Below are 21,670 nucleotides of genomic sequence, written 5' to 3' on the forward strand. Positions count from 1 at the left end.
TCAGCTTGTGAGCTCAGTGTCAGTTTTGTGCAATGAGTCCCTCTGGCTTGCCAGAAGGTTGAGGTAATCTTGGCATTCGGATGTCATCTGCTGGCATTAAAGCTGTTATATATTCTCGGGCTGATTCATGACATCGGTTTCTTTGGGATGGCTTTCGAGTTTGAACACGTAGAGCAGTGCTTGGAGGGAGCCTGACTTTGACATGTCCTTGCTTTAAACAGGCCAATATGCTCCATTGAATCTTAGGCCTCTCAGGCACTTCAACAAGGACCGTCCTCAAAGCATCCTCAAGCCCCCTTCCCTAACCCACATTGCTTGGTATCAAATATGGGAGATGCCAGTGGTGCAGTGGTCCCTGGAGAAGTGGGTATACTCTTAAATTTGCAATTTTTTCAAGCAGCCCATACAGCACAGGATAAACGCCCTGTTTTGAGAAGTAGGTATACGCAATGCTGACTGAAAAATAAGGGGGAATACTCCATATACCTGCGTATACCCTGGACTACACCACTGGGAGATGCTTGGTACTAGGAATGCAACGGTTTGCAAAATTACCCCATGAATTTGGTGAACCAGTGCAGTATGCAAAAAAAAAAGGAATGCATTTTTTTCTGGTATTCATTTTTGACCAATTCTTTTTTTGGTTACATTCCTGTGTATATGAGTACAGGAAAATCAATCGTTACATTTATTTTAGATGTGCTTATTATAGCATACTTTCATTAGCATACCGTTAAACTCCTAGTCAACACCCCTTCCTACCTCATCTTCTCTTGGAGCTGTGAGAGTCTTTCTCTTCTGAAGTATTTTATTTAGCTTCAGTCATTGAAAGTGTCTTTTAAAATACATCCAAACAGCATCTTGATCCAGTGGGATGTAAATCCATTGGATTGCTAGATGGCACACCTAAGGAAGCAGAGGGAACACAAAAGTAGCTTTACTTTGGAGACTAGTCTCAGTGGAAGAGCTAGGGTTTGTAATAAGGTTTAATTACTGCAGCAAATACACAAGTGTGTTAGGTTCATTACTTTTGATTCTGGTGTAATCCCCAACGCACCTATTCACAAGATCCACGGATAATTAGCCATTAGTTTAAATGGCTTTAGTGTTGGGTGAGGCAGAATAAATGTAGGTTTAGAATAGCTGTCTTAGAATAGCTATGTCTCTCCACTCTGTCGGGCTCTTTATGCTCCCTCCTGATGAAAGGGGATTTCACTCATTTTCGGTCTCACACGCCTCCCTTTCATTAGCTTTCATTTAGCCTTCTTTAAAGGTGCCATTCATCTCTTTCTCTTGGGCACTAGTTCTGCCTCTGTCTGACAGTATGACAGTATATATATATATATACTTACACATATAATGTGTCTGACAGTATGACAGTATATATATCTATAGACACATAGAATGGGGAAGTAGAGTTTCCTGTGTCATCAACAAGAAATAGAGCCTTTGAGAAACAGAACTTTCGCGTCCGAGTCCTGCAGCACTTGTGGGAATTTAATTGATACATTCCCCCACATAGCAGACGAGGTATTTATGTTCAAAATCTCTTGTCTCCTGTCCAGTTTATTTGCACAGTGTACTGTTTTCGTCATGAGTCCTGATTAATACTAGTATTGATCTGGTGTAAAAATGGACCTGTAGCTATATAGCTAATTAGCAAGATGGCTAATTAGCTAGCTAGCGAGATAGATATGTAGATAGATACCTCCAGAGTGTGTTCAGAAGTCCATTGTGTCGTGCTGGTAGCGTAGTCTGGGGCTGTTCTCACTGTAGAACTGGCTGAACCAGCGGCGGTGCTTCTGAATGGCTGAGTCCTCTTTCACCAGCATGGGTTTGGAGATGTACTTCTTATTGTTCCAGATCATCACGTCTCGCTCAAACTGCCAGACACAGCACAGTGGATGAGCTTCAAAGGACACATCCCCCATCGGCGCTCCCATTCCCCTCCAGTAAATTCAAAGTTTTATTCTGCTATTGTTCTTTCTTCAAACAGAGGTGCTGCCTTTACTGAAGGGTATTTCAACAAAAACCTGTAACCTCAACTCTCAAAAAAGCAAAACCTGTTAGCATTCAAATCTTGCAATTCAAAGGGGTTGTGTCAGGAATGGCTGTGCTGGTTCTGCAAACTGTTTCTAAAGAAACATACTGCATACGTGGCCCTATGAGGCGTTTTATAATGGATGTTCTGACCTGAGGGGTTTTTGTCAACACAAGATGGGATTTCTGCCTGAGGCCTCTGGGAACTCTCAAGGCTGTACTTGACTGTGGATTCTCTCTAGCTTCCTCTTCAGCATCATTTTTCAGTTCTGCAGTCTGTATGTCCCTTTGAATGTGTGTGGCCAGCAGTGTTTGGTTTGACACTTTATAAATGAGGTGGCGTCAAAGGACAGGGCAGTGTGAACATGTCAGATATGAATGACCTGACCTGACCTGAGAGGTGGTTTTCTACATTTCTGTAGCCACTGTGAGCCTTTTTGTGATTGTGTGTATGTTCAGTTTGTCAGTCAAGTGTGTGTGTGTGTGTGTGTGTGTGTGTGTTTGTGTTTCACTCTTTTTCTTTCTGTGTGTGTGTGTGTTTTTGTTTCAGTCTTTCCCTTTCCGTGTGTGTGTGCGTGCGTGCATGCGTGTCTTACCTGGATGCATTCAGCTCGTAAGATGAATTTGGGGACCAGAGGGGGAATGCCGCTCTGGTAGAAGATGGTGTGGGACACACACTGGAGAAGAGGCTCCACTGGGGTCACGCAGTGCATGATGACCCCGTGACCCAGAAAACTGTGGTCAAAGAGCAGGAACACAATGCCTGGGCCCACCTGAAAGTACAAACACACACACACATACACATACACATACACGCACGCGCACGCGCACACGCACACGCACACGCACACGCACACGCACACACACACACACACACACACACACACACACATACACATACACATACACGCACACGCACGCGCACGCGCACACGCACACGCACACGCACACGCACACGCACACGCACACACACACACACACACACACACACACACACACACATACACACACACACACACAGTAGGTCAAAGATACACACTATACATATACACCCCCTAAGGGCAATGACTATTGACCTACACTAACAGTCCAGCGTATCACACAACTATTGGCATGTCAGAGTAGAATGAAAGAGTTAAGCCTTAAAGAGGTGGTCTGAAACTGAGATCCGCACGTTCTTTGTAAAACTTGCTTTGCACTCAAGCACGCACACAAATGTGCCCACACAAGCACACAAACAGAGAAGAAGACATGAAGCACACCCACACACAACAAGAAACAAATGGCAAAAAAATAAAAAAATATGTAGTGATAAAGATCAAGGTGCCTTTGGGCCACATTTGTTCACACGGAGATGAAAGTAGCTGAGCTAGATTGTTCTAGAAAAGGTACAATGGAAAACACACATGAGCCCAGCACTACTTCTAGGCATTTTTGCATTGAGAAAAAACCTCTATTGTTTATCTGCTTAGATGCTGACCAAGGCAAAGTTGTGTCGCTCAGAGACATTTTGTGCACTTTTACACATTTATCTAAATTTTGACAGACATGCTTTTCTTCTTTTCACAGGCTTGAACTGGTATTTCAACATGAGGCCATCCTGTTTATGTCCCACCCACACCAACACACCCACACACAGAACAGAAATACACAGATATGATCAGTTAACAGTTACTATTCTATTTCTTTCAATTCTATTCTAACCAGCTTTTGCATTGACAGGCCTGCTTATTAAGTCTGAACTACATTAGAATTTGAGTCCATTCAAAGTGCAGATGTTTGGGTAAAATCCCAACATCAAAGCCTGCTCTCTCGTGAGCTTCTAGTAGAATAAAAACCGCACTCTCAAGCTTTTCTCTTTAGAAATAAGACCAGTTTATTTTCGTACAGACGCGTTTCGGCCTTACGCCATCGTCAGTGTGTCGATGTCACTGACGATGGCGTAAGGCCGAAACGCGTCTGTACGAAAATAAACTGGTCTTATTTCTAAAGAGAAAAGCTTGAGAGTGCGGTTTTTATTCTACTAATAGTTAACATTCTTTTACTCGCACCCGAAAACGTATTTATATATATTTTTTGAAGTAGAGCGCGCCTATCCCTACTAACTCTCGTGAGCTTCCTCAGCTGTGAAGTCTCATATGCCAGAGAGTTGGCAGTGCCCCGGAGGTCTTCAGCTGTACCCTTCCCAGAATACCAGAGGGAGAAGCTGGCATCGCCATAGAGAGAGAAGCCGATGTTGGAAGGGGTCCTGGTCACTAAGTCTCAGCAGAACAGTGGGAAAGCCAGCAAAAGCTCAATATATGTGACAGGGCTGAAACCACCACAGAAGATGGATGGGAACGCTGGGCTGCCTTGGCCCATAAACAGTTCAGTCAGGACAGGACTTAAAAGAATTGTTTATGGTTAGTACATGGCAGTAGATTGGGTCTTGGCAAGCACAGCGGCTGTATAGACAGACAAGTGCGAGACATGCTAATGTGGCACAGATGAGAAATGATGGCCATGGAGTACTATGCTTCCAGCAGATTCCCATACGCCCAGCAGCACCATGAGGTGTTTATGAAGGAGGAGGATGTGTTTACTTTCTCAGCCAAGGACAAATGCATGAATAATAAGAACAGAGGAGATGCAGAACCAAGGAGTTCTTCTATATTCCTAGTTAAACTATAAATTATATTATTAGATTTGATGTGACTAAAATGACAATGACACAAGGTGAATTCAGCTTCCATAGTATGGTATATGTGACAGCACTGACAACAGTAAGGTGAAAATTAACCTCCATGGTATGGTAGATGTGACAGCATCGACAACAGTAAGCTGATGGATTTAAACATTTGGCTGCGGTGAAGCCATCAACCCGTTAGTCAGGTCAGCCGTCAGAAAGGTCCAAAAATATTCTTGATGATTAGTAAGCGTTTGGTCTTAGCGGCAGATCTGGAGATTTGCTTTAAGAAAATATCTGCTGCTGTTGCTGCAGCAAGACACATGCTGCGGCACAGAGGACACATTCTAAACCAGGAACACCAGTGCACTTAAATCAGACCCCGACAGGTGAAACTATGGAGGAGGGGGTGGAAGGGACCAAATTACCATGCCACTAGCACTCGCATGACTCAGCTGGTAACAGGCTAAGTATGTCTGAATCTTGTCAGTATGAGAGTGGTGACTGGTTCGCCAATACATCCTATAGGGTGAACCAATTAGCTTAGACCATATGTATCTGCCTCCTCCTCTGTCTGAACCTCCTGTATCTGTTCATTTATTGTCATAACAGAGATCATTCTGGGTAAGGATATATATACAGAATAACTATCTGTCTTTGCTGGAGTGAACAGAACTGCATTCATTTCTAAGGGATTTGTGAAATGTTCTGGTTGTGCTAACTGGATTTGGCCTGATGGTGCTGATCCCGTGTTCAGTTCGGTGTAAAGAGCAGACGGCTTTATATAGCAACGGCTGATTATTGCAGTGCTAGACCTCAGATTACATAGAAACTCCACAGGCAATATGTGCAGCTAATCAGACTGAGACACATTTTCCGATGGAATATACTAGATTTATATAATTAAGGGTAATGAGCCAGAGATATTATTTATAAACCATGAAAAATATCTGATTTCAAGGACTCATTGCATCGCGCTGAGCAACAGCAATGAAAGAAACTGCAGTGATTATGTGACCGCCAGTAACCTGTGAAATCCACTGAACAGCAGCTCACTGTCTCCCCCTGGGTGTTAAATACATTATGGCCTCACATCAACAAGGTCCAACTATTTTAACTTTAACTTTATTTTTATTAGAAAGTCACATTAGTTTACTGTATGCTCTTTCAAAGTAAAACTGCTCAGTGAAAAAATGGAATCTATGCAGAAGTGACCATAGTTACCATAGTAACTGACTGCTGGAGAAGCTAATATAAGAATCATAACATATCAAGTGGCCAATTTCTTTTTTTGTTACTCCTGTCACACACTTTTTTCACAACCACCATCTACAGAAAAAAATAGGTGTTCAGAAACATACCTTTCCTAAACGACATAGGTTAAACCATCAAACCCTGTGCCTCAACCAAATGTATACAATTTCGTTTGGGATTTGGTTAGGAAAGTGTGTGTGTATGTGTATAAGCCTTTGCATGTGTGTGCAACCAAATGTATCAATTTTAGTTTGGATTTGGTTTGGAAGGTGGGAGTGTATGTGTATAAGCCTTTGCATGTGTGTGTGTGTAGGCTATGTGTGTGTGTGTGTGTGTGTGTGTGTGTGTGTGTGTGTGTGTGTGTGTGTGTGTGTGTGTGTGTGTGAAGGCTATGTATGTGAGTTTGCATTTTGTGTTTTATTACAGAGGCAATGTGGATGCATATGGATGTGTATTGTTGCTGTTTGTTGTTGTCTTTGTCATACCTGTCTTGCCACCACATCCAGGTCGAGCAGTGGCCAGCGGCGTCCGAACACAGTGAGCGCGTGCTTCACCAGCATCTGAGAGCAGTGCTTATTGGGCTCCGTCTCGGGCTTCCACTCGACCTGAGGGAGACACAAGACACACCGTTGCTCCAGTGCTGCTCTGCTCTTGTGCTGCTCTGCTCTGGGGCTCTGCTCTGTTCTGGGGCTCTGCTCTGCTCTGGGGCTCTGCTCTGTTCTGGGGCTCTGCTCTGGGGCTCTGCTCTGCTCTGGGGCTCTGCTCTGGGGCTCTGCTCTGGGGCTCTGCTCTGCTCTGGTGCTCTGCTCTGGGGCTCTGCTCTGCTCTGGGGCTCTGCTCTGCTCTGGGGCTCTGCTCTGGGGTTCTGCTCTGGGGCTCTGCTCTGCTCTGGGGCTCTGCTCTGGGGCTCTGCTCTGGGGCTCTGCTCTGGGGCTCTGCTCTGGGGCTCTGCTCTGGGGCTCTGCTATGCTCTGGGGCTCTGCTCTGCTCTGGGGCTCTGCTCTGGGGCTCTGCTCTGCTCTGCTCTGAGGCTCTGCTCTGCTCTGGGGCTCTGCTCTGCTCTGGGGCTCTGCTCTGCTCTGTGGCTCGGCTCTGGGGCTCTGCTCTGCTCGGCTCTTTTCTGGGCTTCTGCTCTGCTCTGCTCTGGGGCTCTGCTCTGCTCTGCTCTGCTCGGCTCTTGTGCTGCTCTGCTCTGGAGCTCTGCACTGCTCTGATGAGAGTGAACAGCTGAGGCTTAAGGGCTAGAGTCTCCACAGAGACCCTTCAAGATTTTCAATTTCTGATCTGAAGTTTTTTGAGGAAGTTTTGTTTGGGTCCTTAAGCCCCATGCTTTATAGGACCGGTTGTTTTGAAGAACAGATTTTTTGAGTGGAAATAGCGTGTTTTATGAAACTAAATTTAATACAAATCTTTTGAGTTTTTTATTGCCCAATAAAACAATACATCCCTTTGGCGGTGGATCATCTTATGAGGTGAAATGTCCCTCCTAAAAACTGCCTGCCATAAAAACCGATGCAGCTAAAAGGAGTGTATAAGTGTCAGTTACATCATGATTGGAGAGGAGACATTTCTGAGGTGGCCCTTGTTCTCCCTTTTCTCCTATTCTTTTGAATCCACTCTCGCCTCCTCACCTTCCAGTCGTGTCGCACAAACTCCCAGGTCTTGCTGTTTGTGTAGCGCAGGTCCACCCCACTCACGATGCCTGGAGTGTGCAGGTGAGCCAGATGGGCGATGTCTGCAGCGTTCTCTGGGATCTCCTGCAGTGGACATCAATCAAGCCTCACAATGATGTTTTCATTCTCTTCTTTGAATTGTTTTGTTTAACTCGATTCTTTGATATGTCATGTTCAACTACATTTTTATGTACGAAATGAACTACACGAGAATTAATTTGTCAGATAAAAAGTTTACACCCACACCGGTAACTAGCACAGAACGCTCCTTCAATTTGAGTCCCTTAAGAAAATCTATAGCACTCTCAGTATCCATTCAACACACACACACACACACACACACACACACACACACACACACACACACACACACACACACACACACACACACACACACACACACAACACACACACACACACACACACACACACAAACACACCTCTATGTGTGCATTGATGAAGTGCTCGGTGCGTCCGCGGTAGACCCACACGCCCTGGGTGATCTCCCTCTGCTCAGGCACCCTCCAGCCGGGCTCATCTCCGTCACAGTGGAACCACACCAGGACCTGCCCATTGATCTCACAGCTGGGCCAGCAGCGCACCTTAGCAAACTCTGGCACTGAGGAGGGCACAGCACACCACACAGGGACGTCCTTTACTATACAGACATGATCTTTAGTATCGTAAAAGTGTTAATTATCTGATGGCGTGGGTTATCGGCAAACATTCGCGTTGTCATGTGAATCTATTATTAAACTGAAGTTATAGATTGTTAATCCATTATTTAACTTAGCATTTTGATTGTTTAACAGAATGGCCTATGTTTGACACTTTCCTATAAATTACATAGGTATGCTAAGGGTTTAATGAGGGTGTGAAGGTGTAATAGATATGCATAATGCATAGGAAACGCATAATAATATTATGAACTTAATAATAATTCCAACTCACATTGGAAGCATTGAAATAAACATGCATGATGCTTATCATTGGATATCGACTAAAATGCTGACATTGTGTGGTGCATGCTGACCATTGACATGGTATTGTCTCACACATATATGTGTACACATTCATGTAGCAAATTTGCATACACTTCTGCTTAACTAGTTGTCCATTTCTCATCGCTGCCTTCTGTTATCATATAGCAGGAGTCGTTTTAGACAAATGAAAAGAATGGCCCACCTTTCTCTGCATAAGGGATCCTCACACACTTCCCGTCCTCCCCCCGAAACTGCCACCCGTGGAAGGGGCACTCGATGCAATCGGCCACCACACGCCCCCCCACTGCCAAGTTGGCACCCAGGTGGGGGCAGTAGGCATCCACCACGTAAGCCTTCCCCTCGAGACCCCTGAAAACAGCAACCTGCTCTCCTGTAAGACAGAACATTGGAAGGCAACGTGAATTTCTCATTGATTTTCCTTTACTCCACATTTACCTTATAAGGCAACTAAGTACGTAAGCGTGTATGGCCTTTCTTATGACCCATAACATAAATGAAATAACATACATATATTTCTGTTCCTGCGACATGCAATGTGTGCAGTACTTCTAATTACCACTAAGTGGCAGCATTGGTACTAATTAAAGGAGACTCTAAAGCCACTAATTCACTAGAGAAAGTGCCCAATTCCTTGCAGTTGCACCAAAACACTCCTGAAGAACACAATTTTGTGCCATAACAGACAGGTAGACAAACCTCAAATTTTGAATTTAATTCTTTCAACCCTCTTATTCACCATTCTAACATGCCACACTTCAGGGCAGCAAAAGCACTAGTACAAGTAATGACATGAGATTTTTTTTTTTTTTAATTGTCAAATTAATAATAAAAAAAAAGGTTAATATGGAACTGCATTTCGTAACTTCAGGCATCCTTCAGGTTGCCACAGTGAGTTAACTGCTACACTCAAACTGGGTTCATGTCTGATGGCAAACAGAGATAATTTGTTAAGCAAATCTGTTGGGATTCAGTTTGGCAAGCCATTCCCTCACCACTTAGGTGTCTGCACTTTCAGTGTTCTGTTCCTTGTTTGTGACAGAGCATGTGTATGTGTGTATATGTGTGTGTGTATATGTGTGTGTGTGTGTGTGTCTGTGTCTGTGTGTGTGTGTGTGTGTGTGTGTGTATGTGTGTGTGTGTGTCTGTGTTTGTCTGTGTGTGTGAGTGTGAGAGAGCTTACACGAGAGAGGGTGTATGTGCAGCGACGCATGTATCTGCGTGGGCACATCCGTGTTCGTGCATGTCCTCCCGAAGCAAAGCCGGGAGCACCAAACAAGAGCCGTGTAGGTGTGGTGTGCGCTCCGGGTGGGAGGTGGATCAAAGTTTGGTCCGATGGCAGCGTTTGCCTCAGATTACCCCCAGATTATGGCTCAGATTAGCAGGCACTGTGGCCTGGGCTAACCGACACTCGCAGGAGGAGTAAGGAAGTAAGGCTGCCCTCTCGGCAAAACATTAACATTACCCCACTGTATATCACTGTCCACTGTAAGTAGGACACAACCGCTACTCCCTAAAATACAATTTCAATACATGACTTTTGACACTGTTAGACCATTTAGCATTTCGGCAGTTCTACCATTGATACTGGTTTAACTTGACGTTTGCTCTAAATGTGCTCCAGTTAGTGGATGGGTTGGGGCCTCTGGCACACAAGGAGGATCAATAAGAATCTGCTGAGGTTTTGTTTATCATCTTCAGGGAGAGCAGAGTCCCTCGGGGCCATGTTTGATTTGGATCAGGCAAATCTGGGACTGCCACTTACAGCAGGCAATGAAGCAGAGGCAGAGAGAGAATGAGAGACGAGAGGTGGTGTGGGAGATAAACACGAGTGAATGAAGAGGCAGAACGGTCTTTGCCATAACTGCTACAAGACATGCAGCCCCAATAAACATGATCAAATCATCAAATCATGCACTACGATGGCACCAATAAACATGATCAAATCATCAAATCATGCACCAAACTGCAGGAGGAGCGAGGGTGATGTCTGTGACGTCTAATTTGATAATAAGTGCACTGAATAGTTGCGACTAAAGCCATTCTTCTTCATGTTGAAAAACTGAAGTTGAAAATTAAATGAATGGATATGCGGATCTCAACTTCTGGATCATAACATTGTTTAATCTGAATTATCACTCCAGAATTGACTGAAAAATAAATATCCGTAGCTGAGAACAGCAAGCCACTAAAATGTGGTCACTCACTCTCTCTGTCCCTTTTCTGCCTCTCCTTTTAACCTCTTTCATCTATGGCCTTGCTCTCCTCTCTCTGTCCTTTTCTCATCTATTACGTATATTCTCACTCTTTCCCTCCTCAAGCTCAAGTCTTCTTTTATATCACCCTTCGTCTTCCACCTCCTCTCCTCTCCTCTTTGTCCTACCTACACAAACTCAGGAGAACAAAGCAGCCCTTTTCCCTCTGGTAATCTCATCAAACACCCCCGGCATATACAGTGCCTAATTAACGCAATAATTATCAAGTTGTTTTTGTTGCATTGTGGTGGCAAGGCATGGCTAATTTGCCCTGCCATTATAACTGCAGTGGCAGTGTGTGGGTTTTGCAGAGAGCGAGCCATGGTCCTATTACTAACACAGGCGAATCCCTGATGGATGTGAAATATGAGAAAAAGTGTTGGCGAAATGTGAACGCGGCGAGGCGATGCCAGACAGTTAGTGCTTACGAAGGCGAATTGTACAGAAAGTGACTCCACTGCCTTTTTGTGCAGTCGTATCTCACCGAGAGTAGCCTTCGGGGAAACAACGTGTGTACAGGACACACTAACAATAATAATAATAAATATTATTATAATATTTCGTAACAACAAGCCTGTAAAACTGCCCCTGTAAACTCGAGTGTACAAAATCCCCTGCCGCTGCTAAAATGACACTGTGCCTTTAAAATTACTGTTTACGTTGTACTATGCAAAGTGTCTGTGGTGCATATGGGGGACACTGCGCACAGGTAGAGGCGGGTGAGGAGGCTGTACAGGAGGAGGTAGCAGTGTATGCACGATGTGGAGGTGGCACTGGTGCAGCCCCCGTCACTGCAGCCTGCAGTACAGCATAGGCTAGGGTCACAGTATCCACAGGACCCTACAGCCTATCAACCGCGATGCCGCTATTAAACCAACCTTATGGACCTTACCCCAGGTCCATTTCCTTACCTGGGGTATGGCACACAGTGGTGAATAGAGAACCTTTAATTCCTCCCAGCGTGTGTAGAATAGGAAATCCTGAAAAAGCCATAACATTTTCCAGGCCTGGAAAAGTCAGGAAATTCAGTAAATTCATTTAAAGCTTTAGAAAAGTAATGAAATTAGATTTTTCCCCACCGTACTTAAGTGGATCCAGTCCTAGTCCCAGCAACTAGCAACTTTGCATCCCATAATTCCCTAAACAAGCTGTACAGTTTGGCAAGAGGCCAACAGTCTTGAATGGAATGTATAAACTATTTTCCTTCCTGGGTTTGGAAACACGGGGGGAAAAAAACTGAAACTGTAAACACATCTAACCTGGGTGACTGGAGGCAACTTATCATACCTATGAAAGTGAACGCACGGAAATTCATGCCCCAAGTACTGTATTGTGCAATATATCATCAGGCTAACTGATTATTTGGCTATTCTTTATCAAAATGGAACAGCAGAAAACATCTATATGTTTAAATAATATACTGTACTGTCAGGTATTATCAGACTCATATTCAACACAATCTACACTTTTATCACATACTTTGCATTGTTCTATTCACAGTTTATCTTTGACCCTAGCATAACCACAACTTGTAACATAAGTCCACTCTGGTTATAAAACACAACACCTGTTACCATGAATATCTCTCACTTTGTGGTGTATCAACACAAATGGCGTCACCCGTCGACTAGGATACAGGAGTTTTGGATACCAAGAAGAATAGTTTCCAAGGAACCATCACCTGATCAGCCCCTTTCCCCAAAGTAAAACAACAATCGCCATTTGTTCAAAGCTTTCCCTGGTGAGGCAACAGGTTGTGAAAGGTGATCGTATGCATCGTAGCAACGGAAGCATAGGAAGCACGCATCCAAGAGCTGGTTGTTTCCAAGCTTATGAATGATGAATATGCCTATTTACTCCTTTCCCGCTATTTTACATACGCAGAAGTTTTACATTTTGATGCAAATTTCTGTGTAGACTGCATGAAATATGAAAAAGAAAAAATACTGTTGAATGAAGAGTAAAGAAAATAAAAACACTAAAGCTATTTGTAAATCTAAAAACGTTATCAGTGACTCAGCCATCAACCATTACAAATCCAGGCAAAAGGTTTTGCATTTAGCCAATCTCTCGAGCAAGGCTAAATCTGACCATGCATTTGTTAATTCAGAGCTATGTGTCTGGTAAATAACCTCGGTTTTTCCAATATCTCTGTCTGATTCACATGGTTTCTGAAATGTCCTATACTTATAACATCCAATGTGCTGATATTCAACTCAAGTGATCTTGCATCATTCCCAGTATCATAAGCTTATTTGTGTGGTTACTGACACACAACACTTCTTCCCTTTCCTTGATGAAATTATTCTACCCAGACAACGTCACATGAAAATGTATGTATAAAATGACCACATGTATCAAATCGCAGCAGTCTGGCCATTCAGTGCTATGTCTCGTTAATCTCCTGTGGTTGTATCAGGTCATCCTCAGTGTTCTGACTCCATGGTTTCCCATACAAAAACATTACATCCCCATGACAACTATTTAACCACTATGTCAGTAAGTATTTATACTTGTTTAATGGTTTGCGTGTTTGTTATGTCTTAAATCACAGGTGTGAGTTGATCAATAATTCATTCTTTCAGGAATGCTCTAGAACAGTTTCCAGGTTTGTATTGTTCTGAAACATTTATGTTTATGGGGGATATCCACCAGGATTAGCATTAAGAATAGAAAAAATCTTTGAGAAGTTTTGGATACTGTTGAGTTTTGACCTGATTAACAAGTGATACATTAATCAGGAAACCAGAATGTAAAGGAAGTTGAGCAGAAGGATGTGTGTATCAGGAGGAGAGAATACTACTGGGAAAGAATATCAGTATGTGCTGTAGTTCATGTTTTGCAATCTTTAGTCGTCCTTTGTTTAAAACCTCTCAACAACAGACTGTGCTTCATTATGTGGACTGAAGTGTTTAACTTCCCGGATATTTAGATGGGAGATAATAGGTCATGGAAAAAAACTGACTGGAGTCAATCAACTTAGCAACTGACTCATACAGTATTCATATAATCACCTTTCCTTGTAGTGGCTGTATTGATTCTGTTCTTTGCCACTATGCAATATAATACTTGTGAAACACAGACCACGCCAATGAACCCAGAGCTCAATGCTAAGCAGAGGTAACACATGCTTCAGTGGTTTCATCTCAGGGCAGGTCTGTGTTATGCTAAATATATCATTAGGTTATATGCTGAGTAGTGCAGTACTTGCAGTTTTCTGATGACACATTAATAAGCTACTGTAGGTTGTATTATTGGAAAACTATTCATTGGCAAACTGTAAACTGTTTTAGCGTTGTGGCAGTTATAATTAATAGATAAGGGGAATAGTAATCACTCAGGATATATTGGGTACATTGACATCTGGAATAAAACTGATACTACCCTGAGGCTCTGCATGCATTTTGGTGTGTATATAATGGAGAATCAACTGAGGCAGAAAGCCTGGGAACTTCACAGACGATCTGGTGACAGCCCACTTGTGAGACAGTGAAGTAAGTGTGCAAGCTGTGTCAAGTGTGAGTGTGAGCTGGCATCTATTCCGCAGAACCAAGAGACTGGTGAGAGGGAGGAAACTGATGTCGTTAACAAGAGTGATTGTGTTCCTTGTGTGGCCTTAATCCTTTTTTCTTAGCACAGGTAGAGTGTGAAAACACAACAATGCAGCAAAACCTTAAAGGTTTAACAGCATTACGTAACAATACAGCGTCCAAAAAGGATCCTACAGATAGGCACTAGTGTGGGCCTGAGACTGTAACGTCACAAGGCAGTTGTAAACACATCTTGATCTAAGTGCTGAAAGAGCATGACTGATGTTTACAACTCAAGCCTAAAATAAATTCTACATGCTCTTCTACACCTTTGTCCAGTGGCAATACAACACATAAATGCATATGTTGTTAACTGTACAATATAATGAATAGCTCTATACAGTATGTGTGGATTTTGCATTATTTATAATAACAGCAAGAAAGCCCGGCCTACACGAATGAAATGGACATGCTCACAGAGGAACATGCTGGTTTTGAAGTGTTCCTCTCCTATTTCCCTTTGTTGAGAATGTCCCGTCTTTTTTCATACATTATGTTTTTTTTGTATGGGTTGAAAGAGGCATGCAAATGTTTCAGATGGAGAAAAGGTTACTAACACCTCCACATGTGTGGCAGGTGCATTGACATAATAGTTTGAGGATAACCAGGACAGAATAACAGGCAAACATTTTTGTAATATTACTAGCAAGTGCGTACACCATATGACTATCCAGGACTAATGGCAATAAAGCAAAGATCATATATAATCTTTTGTAATATAAACAAAGAAAAACGTAGGTCCTGTGGCGTGGGGTTCCGCCGCTGGCTGACTGCGTTTTGATTGCGAGTCAGCAGAACAAAAGTAGCTAGCATTCGTTATTGTGCTGACCTGGTTACAAAACTGTCTGAGACATGCTATTTTTATCCTGGATGTACTTGTACGCACTACGCGCTTTAGCTGGCAGACGCAATCGCACAACATAGTGGGATGCAACCGTCCTTGCACTGATCATATTTGACCGATGTTTAAAAAACACTAATGTCTCATTGACTATATGCGTATCACAAAGGTTACATGGAATATGTATCTTTGTCCAAGAGGAGAGACACTTACCGAGCACAGTCACGTTTTTCACATCCCCTCTCTCTAGCATGTGGGAATCCAGCACTCGGTACCATCCGTTTGGATAAACGGGCGGCAGTTCTCCTGTCTTCCGCCGCCGTCTCACATCATTAGCAGCTTGAGCACGGGTGCGCCCGTCTTCAGCTATGTAACCCACCTCGTCGGGGGATCGCAAGAGCTCAAGGGGAGCGAATAGTAGCCTGTACAACCATCCCAATGTGAGGAGTAAGACTCCTGCAAGGATGCAGGTTGCGGCTCTTGCTGGCGCGCCAGCTAGTCCGGCTCTCCGCCACAATTCTGGGTAGCCGACTCCGAGGACAGTGTCGGATGGATCCCGGACATGCATCACGAGGGCGGCCGTAATGCTGATCACGACCACCGCAGCCACTTTAACAAGCAGCGTGTTACTGGAGTTCTCCATGGCGGGATTCTATGAGTGCGCGTGTCTGTGTCTGTTCATGTGCTCTGGGCAGCCTGCGGTGTCCTCCCCTCCAGTTTAAAGAGTGTGCCACCCGTGTTGCAGTGTCACCAGCAGCGTGCCACCTAAGATCGCAGAATCATCCATTGAAGGAAAACACTATGTTAAAATAAATAGCAGAGATAAATACATAACATTTACATGTATTATGCACATAAACATTGAACATTTACCTAAAGCATTAACATAAATAAATGCAGCCTAACCTCAAATTAGTAGGCTATAACATTGAATTAGTCTACATTGTTACTTGTAACCATATTAATATACCGTATTACTACATTATACACACTTTGTGCATGCATATCTATTTAAATGGAAGAAAAATGGGTTAAATCCTTAAACAGAGAAATGGCATTTTTAGAATCGGCGCCCCATAGATAATATTGCCTGTACAGTGTAAATTCTTCACGGTGTATTTCGGCTGAAAGTTGACGTTTAAAAACTGAAGAGCGGATTGGGGGGGCTTTTCCTCAAAAACTTTTATCTTGTGACCTCAGAGGTCACCGTAGTAAGGACACTATTTAAGACCATTTAAAATGGTATGGCTTTCAATATAATGGAACTACATAAGTCTATTGTGCACCTGTGCCAGAAGCCAAGGCAAACGAGCTAAACATAGCTAATCTCCGGACTGAATTTAACTCAAGACGCACTGTGATAATGAGTGTGACCAAATCTCACACAACCTCAGGTAGGCTACATGGATTAACGATTAAGGCTCTTATGTAAACGAACAGCATCACTAACACATCGCATAGTAACAAAGCAGAGTCTGTAGAAGTATTCAATCAAATGTTAGTCTGTAGGAAAACGATCTTACGTTTCTCAGACCAGTGACCTTCCTGATCGCGTCTTTGGCAGTCCCTCGGCTGTCGTGAGTATACGCCAGGAATGCGCAAGTGTGTGCTCGATGGCATATGATGTTAACGTGAGGAGATTGAATGGATAGGGTAGCAGCCTATACATGTCTATGGTAGCAGCCAGCAGAGAGCAGCGTCTCTGAAGCAATGATCGCCACGCCCCCTTCAGGTGAGAGGTCGGAAGGAGGGCATGTTGCATTGCGCCACCGGCCATGGACAGAGAGCGCATCTCAGAGCACTGAGGTGACGGCTTTGAGCTTTCACGTACATTTAGATACCACCACCACAGCTGGCAGTTTCTTTATATTGTTTGTAACTGAACTTTACAAACTTCATATTTAATTTGGTAGGCTATATAATATCCGTTTCAACATTTTACTTTTACATTTGTGTGAAACAGTTATAATTAATCTATAACATTCACTTATGTGGATTTAAGGAACACTGCCATCCACTATTTTTCCCAACAGCACTGAGTGTTAGGAAATAACTAACGAGTTCAGATACTGAGAGTAGATGAACTGCCAAACACATAAATCATCATTTTATCTACTACTTTGGCCAAAACTATGTGACTGATAATGATGACGAGGAAACTGGTGTATAAAAGTTAGAAACTTTGCAGGGTCAATGGCATCCTAACCCCCACTCCTCCTACAGAGACCAATGGCCTCTCACATTACGGGCATTTATCGCTCTCTAGTGGTGTTTTGATGTATTGCAGCTGGCTCCAAAAGGTACTTAAATTAGATCTCAGTGTATGGTGAACCAGAAGTCTGGACGTGCTAACAGATTCAGAGAAACATTCTCTTCATTTCTCCAAGATGTTCAAAAATACCTTACAGTGAAGTGTAGTCATTTGCCAGGGTGGAATGAGAGGGCTGCTACTTTAAAAACTGCTTTTAACAAATAATGTTTTAGGGCAGGGGTTCTCAAACTTCATGGGGCCAGGGACCCCTCAAAGGGTAGAACATTTTCCGAGGACCCCCTCATAATCGCATCCCATAATAGCATTTTCACCAGAATCTAATGTGAGTAGCAGATCATTTGTCACCTTTAACAAAGCTGTTTCAGTGCTATGGAGAGTTTTAAAGCCTGACTGAAGAGGTTCTAATATTTCATTTAAATCTAAAAAAGGTTGCAGTTGTGACAGGACAACTTTTTCCATCACTTTAGAAATAAAAGGAAGCTTAGAATTGGGGCGATCATTTTTTAGACACTTAGCATCCAGGTTGCATTTTTTAAGCAGAGGCTGGACGACCGCATGCTTAAAACATGAAGGGACTGTGCCTGAATCTAGGCAGGAGTTAATGATGTTTTGAATACTTGGGCCAATTGTATCAAAAGTGTCCTTAATGATATGGGAGGGGACAACATCATGAGGGGAAGATGTGGGTTTCATATGTAAGACTATCTCCCTAAGCTCCTCTAAAGAAACTTGTTTGAATGTGTTAAAAATGACTGTAGCACCTGAACAGCCAGGCGTAATGTCAGAGCGGGAGGGGCTAAACTGGGATCTGATGTTTTCAATTTTCTCAGTGTAAAATTTTAAGAATTTTTCACAGATGTCAGTGGATGCGTCAGCATCTGGGGATACATGGGGGTTGATAATGGAGTTTATGGTGCCAAACAGAATTTGGGGTCTATGGGAATGTTTATTTATAATATCAGAGAAATGTTTGGCTCTGGCTTTTTTGGCTGCTGCCTGATAAGTCACCAATGCATTTTTAAAAATGTCAAAAGAAACAGTAAGATGGTCTTTCTTCCACCTTCGTTCAGCTTGTCGACAGGCCTGTCTAAAAGAGCGGGTGGGTTCATCCAACCACTGTTGGGATGTCAGTTTGGGCCGCCTGTATTTAAGGGGGGCTACAGAGTTTAAGATGTCTGAGCAAGAGGAATGAAAGAGGGAAATCAATTCATCTGGGTTGGAGGGAAGCCTATCAGCAGTTGAGAATGCAGTTTTTTTGAACATTTCAGAGAACTGGATTGCAGTGTGGGAGTTACAGTTTTTATCGATTGCTTTGGGCATTTTCACGAAACCGAAATTACATTCTCAAAGCTCTTAGTGCATTTGGCAAAATTGCCTATATGGTTCAGCACAACTACATAGATCACCTTCAAAAGGTCATATCTCACCCAAAACAGTTCAGTCAAGCTTCAAAACCAAATCATTTTCTCATAAAAATAGTCAGTGCCCCCAAAATGAAAAGTTCCTTCCCGAAAAGAAAAGGACATTCTCCAAGCTTTAAATACATTTGCCAAAATAACCTAGATGGTTTATCAAAACACTATGGCACAACTGCAAAAGGTCCTATCTCTCCCAAAACAGACAACTCATCAATTAAAACTAATTCCTTTTCTCATACTAATAGTCAGTGCCCCCAAAATGAAAAGTCCCTTTGGCATTGTTTAAGCACTGCAGGTCAAAACGTTTAGATGTTTTGTCAGTATGGCAGTGGACCATAGAAATATCCCTCATGTGCACATTTCAATCTGGGCTTAGTCCTTTGACACTGAATGGTTACTGTAGTAGATGTTTTCTTTCCAGAATACTATGTGTATCAAACAGAAACAAATTCAATTGTTACAGTATGTAATTGCAAAACAGAAACAGAAAATGTGTACAGCCGAAAACACTGTCAAACAAAAGTATAGCATACACTACTGTAACAAAACATACAGAAGGAAAGGAAGTCTTCAGTCTTCGTCCTCACTCTCCTGCTCAGCCTCACGCTCACGTCTGTCTGGCCACAGATTCTCATCTACATCGCATCTTATGTTCTCCCTTGCAATGCAACGTGGGAAGAATCGGCGTGCATGCCACAACCATCCCCTGCAATGATCAGCCGTTACATCCAAGCTAAAAAAAACTCCTCAATAGGATTTAGAAATGGGGAGTAAGGGGCTAGGAGCACCATCACCATCCTTTGATGGGCAGCGAACCATGCCCTGATGAGCGGGCCACGGTGAAAGTTGACATTGTCCCACACAATCACATATGTCGGCAAGTGAGGCCCTACCAAACCCCCCTCAAGTAGAGGGATAAGATCAACGTAAAGGCGGTCATAGAACACCAGGAGCTTCTGGGTGTTGCATGGGCCGATACTTGGAATGTGGGTGACTACCTCGTTTTCAGATATCGCAGCACACATTGTGAGGCAGTTGCCCTTGCTCGTTTGGTGCTTCCATGTTCATACTTGACAACTGTACTGAACTTTGTCAAGCCCTAGATGTTTGATGGAAGCATTTACTGTATACTCCTGGATAGCACCTGTCAGCTAACTAAAATTACTGAGTGATTGGTGATCGGATGTGAGAAACTGCCCCTTGATTACGTAGTAAAGTTCTAGTTGCACCTGAAAAAATGAAGCCGATGATCCAAGAGATCCATATTACAGTTTATACCATGATGTTTTTCATGGTATGATGTGCCTGAACGATTGTGACAGTGGAGTGAACTATTCTGCAAGTGATGATGTACAGAAGGAAATTATGCCAACATGTTTTGGAGCGAACAACCACTTGACTGAGAAGCAACAGTCAGTTTAGACCAGTAAGATGTTTTCAATTGGTAATTGGGCTAACTGAAGGCAATTGTACCTAACCATTTGCACAGATGTGCTAAATCATTTGACATGTGTGCAAGCTGTAGGCAATTGTACTTGTCATTTGCAAGGAGTTTCTAAAACAATTGCAATTTGATTAAAGGAATGAGAAATGCCAATCGGTTTTGAACAAGTGGCCAGTGGTTTTGAGGTTTGCACGTGTTGTTTTGAGAATGTAATTTCTGTTTTGTGAATCTGCCCAAAGCAATGGATAAAAACTGTAATATAACGGGAAAAACGGCCTGGGGTTCTAACTGTACACATGGGGTTAGATAGAGTGACATCAAACACAATAGGCATGTGATCAGAGAATGATAGGCATGTGATCAGAGAACGATGCGTCCTAATATGCTAATATGTAATTTAGCTAACATTACTGTGGAAACATCAAAACACTTTTTTGAACTGGAGCCAGGAACATTGTTTTCCACAGAACTGATGGGATGTTCGCTGGAATCCACAGAATGGATGGGATGTTCGCTGGAATCCACAGAATGGATGGGATGTTCGCTGGAAGCCAGTAGGGTTTTTGGAACGTTGGAACCTGTTAGACCCGACTAGAAGGTGTTGCCAATGGCTTTTTCCATGGGACTTGTTGGTTGGTTGGTTTTTTGATGATTCAACAGCTGAAAGATGGAGATAGAGAGACAAAAAAGGTAGAGAATGGAAGGCATACAGTTGAATTGAGAGGGACAGAGAGAAGAGGTTCCTTGGAATTGGTGCAGGTGACAGTGAAGTACAGGTGCAAGCTAGTTGAAACACACTATTATGATGTCACAATGGCCCAATGTCAGTCTATGGGAGAATTAGTACTAGTTTTCTTTACAAGTATAAAGTTAACAAAATATATATCACAGGTGTCCATTGCCAAAACCTTTAAGTTTGAACGAAGTTTCTACGTTAAGCGGTACGAGCTGAATTAAATGCAGAAAAAGGTAAAAAGAATAAGAAGTATAAGAAGCCACGTAGGAATAACAATAAAGGGAATTTCATGCACTGTAATAAATAAACCTTTGGAAGCCATACCTTTTCACAGACCCCCAGGCAAGGCGTTGCGGACCCCATTTTGAGAACCGCTGCTTTAGGGAACACAGCAAAAGCCACATATCCTTACAGGATAACCAGTCAATCCTGTATGTTCTGAGATCGGCACTGATTGGCTACAGTGCCATTTTAATTAGTG

The 21,670-nt window shown here is 43.0% G+C and overlaps 1 protein-coding gene across 1 annotated transcript; it reads right to left on the bottom strand.

Moving 5' to 3' along the window:
* Window positions 1–1,721: 1,721 nt before the first annotated feature.
* Window positions 1,722–15,962, bottom strand: LOC308372079 (cholesterol 7-desaturase nvd; the record flags this gene model as incomplete). Its single annotated transcript, XM_080847179.1, has 7 exons — window positions 1,722–1,883; window positions 2,637–2,813; window positions 6,445–6,564; window positions 7,591–7,716; window positions 8,073–8,251; window positions 8,818–9,006; window positions 15,533–15,962. 7 exons carry the CDS (start codon window positions 15,960–15,962, stop codon window positions 1,722–1,724), a joined length of 1,383 nt encoding a protein of 460 aa, XP_080703305.1.
* Window positions 15,963–21,670: the final 5,708 nt, after the last annotated feature.

Source organism: Sprattus sprattus (assembly GCF_963457725.1).
Source record: "Sprattus sprattus genome assembly, chromosome: 11".
NCBI classification, from domain to species: Eukaryota; Metazoa; Chordata; class Actinopteri; order Clupeiformes; family Clupeidae; genus Sprattus; species Sprattus sprattus.